Source organism: Festucalex cinctus, chromosome 3, assembly GCF_051991245.1.
Source record: "Festucalex cinctus isolate MCC-2025b chromosome 3, RoL_Fcin_1.0, whole genome shotgun sequence".
NCBI lineage: Eukaryota > Metazoa > Chordata > Actinopteri > Syngnathiformes > Syngnathidae > Festucalex > Festucalex cinctus.
Window position 1 is genome coordinate 17,944,586 of NC_135413.1, and position 6,000 is coordinate 17,950,585.

The 6,000-nt window shown below is 39.8% G+C and overlaps 1 protein-coding gene across 1 annotated transcript; it reads left to right on the forward strand.

The window, feature by feature from the left end:
- Positions 1–3,141: 3,141 nt before the first annotated feature.
- foxl1 (forkhead box L1) lies at positions 3,142–4,686 on the forward strand. The gene has a single exon (XM_077518049.1). The coding sequence runs from the start codon at positions 3,217–3,219 to the stop codon at positions 4,189–4,191; it is 975 nt and encodes a 324-aa protein (XP_077374175.1). The 5' UTR covers positions 3,142–3,216; the 3' UTR covers positions 4,192–4,686.
- Positions 4,687–6,000: the final 1,314 nt, after the last annotated feature.

The following is a 6,000-nucleotide window of genomic DNA, read 5'->3' on the forward strand; positions in this document are numbered from 1 at the left end:
CAACAAAGATGTATTTAATCTGGTTAGCCTTCTCTATATAGGTGGCACATTATATTCTCATATCCTGCTGTATCATGTCATGTTCAGTGTTGCTGTTATAGGAATATTTTTGATATTATTATGAACCACTAGCCTAGGTCACCCTGCAGCCAATATTTGGAACATGCATTATTTTATTACTGAATATTGTTATTGTTAAAAATGTAATAGCCCATTCAAAATCTACTCATTTGAAAGACACAACAAATAATTTAGCAATATTTTCAGTAAATCATTATTACACCATTTCCTTGTATCTTCTGCACTAATGCAGTGTGAACATTCCAACAGTCCGTCTGCATGCCACGTCTTGTTAGTTTTATTTCCTATGCTACAGTGAATCATCGTCTGCTGAGACACAAACAGAGAAAAGACTAAGTTTGTAGGTTTATTTGCTGAAATCACCCAACCGCTAATGTAAGCAGGAGCCAGCTGTGAGCACTTGTAAAGTTGTTATATTACTCCTTTGACCTATAAACAGGAAAATACATAATATAAGGATTCATACACACATCTACGAGGGAAAAAAAATACACTTTTCATTTTTGTCCTTGTAAGGCAAATGAACGCTTAGTGCCTGATATCCCATAAGTGAGAACGAAAAACTTGACAATCCATTTTGTCCAGCTTTGGTAAAAACAGAGTCAATGTGCAGAGGAGTCTATTGCTTATTGTTATTGTGGCATTACTGTATCATTATTGTTTTGTACGTCTATATACTCCAGTCTAGGGATGTTCGATACCACTTTTTTTTAGACCGATACTCAGACCCTCAGTACTCACCGATACCGATACCAACTGCTGATACCAGTAGTACATTTTGACAAGTAAAAAAAATCACTAAAAGATATTTTTAAACAAATATATTTCCTTTAATTTTGACAAAAAAAACAGCACAGTCACTCTTCAATAGTCTTAAAGCTCAAAATAAAACACAAAAATGTTCTTTTAGTTTAAGATTCACAATTTTGAAGTATTTCCAAACCGGTGAAGTTTGGGTGAAAAACTGCTGCAAGCTAGCGCCAGTTACAGGCAAGGAGGACTCACTTAACGTCTTCCCCCTCTGCCATCGGTCACTTGTACTCGTCTGCGTCACGAGTACTCGAGTACTTGAAAAAAGGCTGGTATCGGCCCGATACCGATACCTGGTATCGGTACTCGCCCATCCCTACTCCAGTCATTATGTTATGCCAACACTGTAAAATCCAAAGCAATTAGAGTTAGGTTAAAGGCATGCAAAGTACTATAGATGGAGTATTTCAAAATTTAAAGAATGTACACTTCGTGAAAATATATATGTAACCATGAGCTTGTCTTCCATTCATCAGGATCTGTTGAAGTTGCCATTTTTCCTAACTTGTGTTTGTTACAAATAACTAATGACTTGAAATAAGGAAAATGGGAAATGATTGGATTCTTTTTCAATATGTCAAGTGCATGCTGTTGTCATGGCCTGGGTCGCATGTGCCAGAGTTCATGACCTGTTATGTGTCTGTTAGGTATTGATGTAACAAGTGTCTGTTTACAAAACGTGATGCTCATGATGTCAACCTTTAATCCTTCAGGTGATGTCGGGGACCTATGTGAGGTCGTTCTTTAGTCCTTCACGATTCACTGTCTGTCGGTGCAGGCTGAGAATTGTGTGTGGTTTGCCGGATGATTGTCCAACTGTCCTGTGTACAGCGTCTCTGAGTTTCTGCCTCTCGATGTGAATAAATGGAGAAAATCTTCCTTCCTTCCATCCATCCATCCATCCATCCATCCATCCATCCATCCATCCATCCATCCATCCATCCATCCATCCATCCATTATACTAGTAAAAAAAACAAATGACAACGAAAATAAATAAATAAAGAAAAATGTAAAACTAATTGACAAAAATATGTACAAAAGAAAATGCAAAGTATAACAAGATTTTCACAGTAGTGAAGCACACAAGTCTATTCAATTAGATTCATCAAATCTAAAATGTCAACATTAACAATAAAATATAATCAACAATCAAAATATAATTGCTGAGAGATTACAGTAAAATAGGTAGTTATTGCACTGACGATTTTTCAGGTTTTTCAAAAATACTGAAATATTCCAGAAAAGCCTTGTGCATGGGCCGCCAGGCTATTAATGCGCTGGGGGAAACACTGCATTGTAATTTGTTGAAAAACCATCTCATTGTGATACAGAAATGAAACACAGTACTGCATAGCAAAAAGAAAAACACTAATTAAAAAAAAAAAAAAGTAGAAATGTGCACATAGCACAGTCTATTGGGAAAATTGTGCATACAACGTTGTTGGGATTAGCTTGGCTCACAGACACATTCTCAAAAATAAGCAGAGAGCTTTGATCTGATACAATCTGATAAAGTTGTCTAACTTCATCAAAGTTAACATTTGTTTCGTCTCTCCCCCCTCCCCCCTTCTACGTGAGCAGACCAAATCATATTTCATATTTGCACATGCAAGTAGCCTACAGTATTTTTCTCAATCGATATGCTATGGATGGATGGATGGATGGATGGATAGATAGATAGATAGATAGATAGATAGATAGATAGATAGATAGATAGATAGATAGATAGATAGATAGATAGATAGATAGATAGATAGATAGATAGATAGATAGATAGATAGATAGATAGATATTTAGATATACAATGTTTTATCTTTTTGTTGTTTTTTTCCCTTTTGAACAAGTTTGAACCTATGAAAGTCCCAGCAAAGGGTTCTGCGGTGTTTGCTTGTTCTTTCTGTGCCTCTCCAACAAAGTCTCAGCGTCAGGGGTGGACGTGATATTTCAAACAGCACATCAGTGCGTTTATGTATTGGGTGGCCGGAAATTTTTTCCCAAATAAACACAGCTTGATTCAACTTGGGTGGGCAGACTTATCAAGCGACTAATTCTATAAACAGATGAGGGAATAAAGCGGCACCTGATTGGCCGTGGAGCCGAGTGGGCAAAATAGTGGGGGGACGTTCGGCGCAATGAAATTTTAATTAATGTGGGTGGGCTGAAACAGCACCGACGGTTTGGTGGATGATTTATTTCCCGCCGCAAAATCAACATAAACGAAGCAAAAGTACAACAGTGATTAACATTTATTTAGTGGCGCACATGAAGTGAGGGAGCGAGTCAGAGAAGAGCACTTTTCTCCTCTGGTGCTCGTTCCCTGCGCCATGACGCTATACCGCGAATGCCTGGCGGCATTCGGCGTGCCATCCTCCACTCTGAACTTCTCCGGACCTCCGCTTATCTACGTGTACGGAGCAGACAGCGGTGGCGTGGTGCCCGCCGCTTTCAGCATCGTGTCGGCCCGCCAGGACCCTCCGCAGAAGCCCCCCTACAGTTACATCGCGCTCATCGCCATGGCCATTAAGAGCACGCCGGAGCAGCGAGCCACGCTGAGCGGCATCTACCAATTCATCATGGACCGTTTCCCCTTTTACCACGACAACAAGCAGGGCTGGCAGAACTCCATCCGCCACAACCTTTCCCTTAACGACTGCTTCATCAAGATGCCCAGGGAGAAGGGTCGGCCCGGCAAAGGCAGCTACTGGACGCTGGACACCAAATGCGCGAACATGTTTGAGAACGGCAACTATCGGCGGAGGAAGAGGAAGGTGAAGAGTCAACAGGAGCGCGCCAAAGGTTCATCGTCAGCCTCCGTGAGGGAGCATCCAAGTTCAGCTTCATCTTCTTTGGTGGTGGAGATGACGCTGAGGCAGGGAACGCAGACGCCACCGGACTCGAAATCAGTTCACCGGCAAAACTCTCCCTCACACGCACAGAAAGTATGTCACGCCGTGAAGCCCACCAGGAGGAAGCAGGACCAGAGGGACATTTCACCTCATGACGCACCCAGACTTAACGTGCACATTCCCGGAGACAACAACTCAACTCTTCTTCCTCGCGTTGGTCCAAAAGCAGGTGTTGTTCCCAGCAGGGACAAATGTAAAGCTTTCAGCATCGAGAGCATCCTCGCAAAAAGTGAAGGCGACCTGGGCCCTCAGCGCCAAAGTAGGCCGACTGGTGTTGGTCCAAACCTGTTTTCGGACACTCAACAGCATCCTTTACACCAAATGGGATTTCCATTCTGCTCTTATTTCTCACTGCCTTGTTCAGATACAATTCTGCATTACAAATCTGAATAATGACTCACACATTTCTGTTTTTATTCATCCCCCTTCCCTTTTATTTAGGGTAAGGCACCTATTTTATCCTATCTCAAGGCACAACACTGAACAAAAATGTCAATTTTTATTAAGTACATTCTGTCATCTTAACATTCCATTTGTTGTCACTATATGTCACTGGTACAGATAAATTAAACCCAAGTTTGTACCTATGAATTGAAATAGAATAATTTCTTATGCAGTTGCTAATCTTTTGTGGTACACTGCCACAACACCCTCACTGCATTAAAGTGTACAGTATATTCTATTTTAAAATGCACACTCTCTTCTATATTGCTCAGTTAAATGTTTAAATGCTTCTTATATCCTCTCAAATAAGAGAGCATCATAAAAACAATGTACTGTTTAGTGTACAAAGTCTTACATTTTGTGTATTGCCTTATTGTTGTATAGTATCAGACTTAGACCCACGCATTCCCATGTACAGTATTTCCATCTGCTGTGAATTTCACGTGTAAAATAAAGAACGATTAGTTTAGTAATAAATGATTTTTTGTTTGAGTTGAACATTCGCATAAGAGGGGAAAAAGAAGCAAGGAAGCGAGGAAACAAGGAAGGAATTTAACAAGGAAACAAGGATGCAGGGAACAGAGAACTAAGAGGATCAAGAAGGTTTCCACAGCCTGTTCCAACTTCCTGTCCTAAACTTCCCCAAACCTGGAAATTGGCATTGTGAGGTCATCTGTGTGTATTTTAACATACTTGTGGTCCATTCAGAATGATATTGGTCGTCATTTAATTTAAAATGCATTCTTCAAAGGCAGTTTGGGGGCCCTCCAGGATATGCACCTTAGAAATAGAAGAGAGCAGAATTGAATAGAGCAGGACTAGATTGTATAAAAAAAAAAAAAAAAAAAAAGTTATTTGTAATCATGATTTGCTTTATTTCTACATGTGAATGAATGATAAATATAAAATCCACTAGCACAATTTGCACAAAAATATGTGATTTAAGTATTAAGGATCATACAGTGTGTTTCTCACCTTCCTGCCACCGAACTGCAGTATTAAAATAATCTATATTGTAAGATGCCAAACACAATTTCTGTAAGCTAACAAAAACACTAAAGTCTCCAAATGCTTAAAGTTGACAGTCTTTCCTGAAACTTACAAGCTTGGGGAAAAATGACATTATGATAGATTTGTTGACCACTAAAGTAATAGCCCACTGAGTTTAAGAAGTATCTGAGTTTTCCTTAAACGTTGCCACTTTTTTGTTTGGAAAGCTATACAAATTAAGGAACGATCGGCTTGAGGCTCAGAATAAAAGATTAACTTGAATTTTGATTCAATTTATGATCAATAAAGTCAAACATGACGATGCATGACGGAAAGCTCAGCTTTGACTGATTCTCCAACAATGTATAATTTATTGAAACTGCCCAATATGTGGCAATTCCCCCCCCCCACCCCCCATCCTCTCATTAACTCTCACTGAATGTCTGACACCTGCATGAAATCAAAGCAGTCAGTTGGCCTGACAGCATCATTGCAAACAGAGAGTGGCCCTGTCTAAATATAGTTTTACAGCTCGGACACCCACTGGCCTGAGAAAGCTCGGCCCTGCAGGGCTGTGCAAATCAGGAATGTTTGTTGAAATAAATAATTCTCCGCTCATTTGAAGAAGGAACTCACAATTACACACATTTCCTGTGTATACTTTTTTGGAGGTAAATAAAACATGCTAAAAATGTCAGAGGGGAAATAATAGAGAAAACACACAGAGAGGCGTGTAGGAAAATAAGTACGATCTTATCAACATAGTAC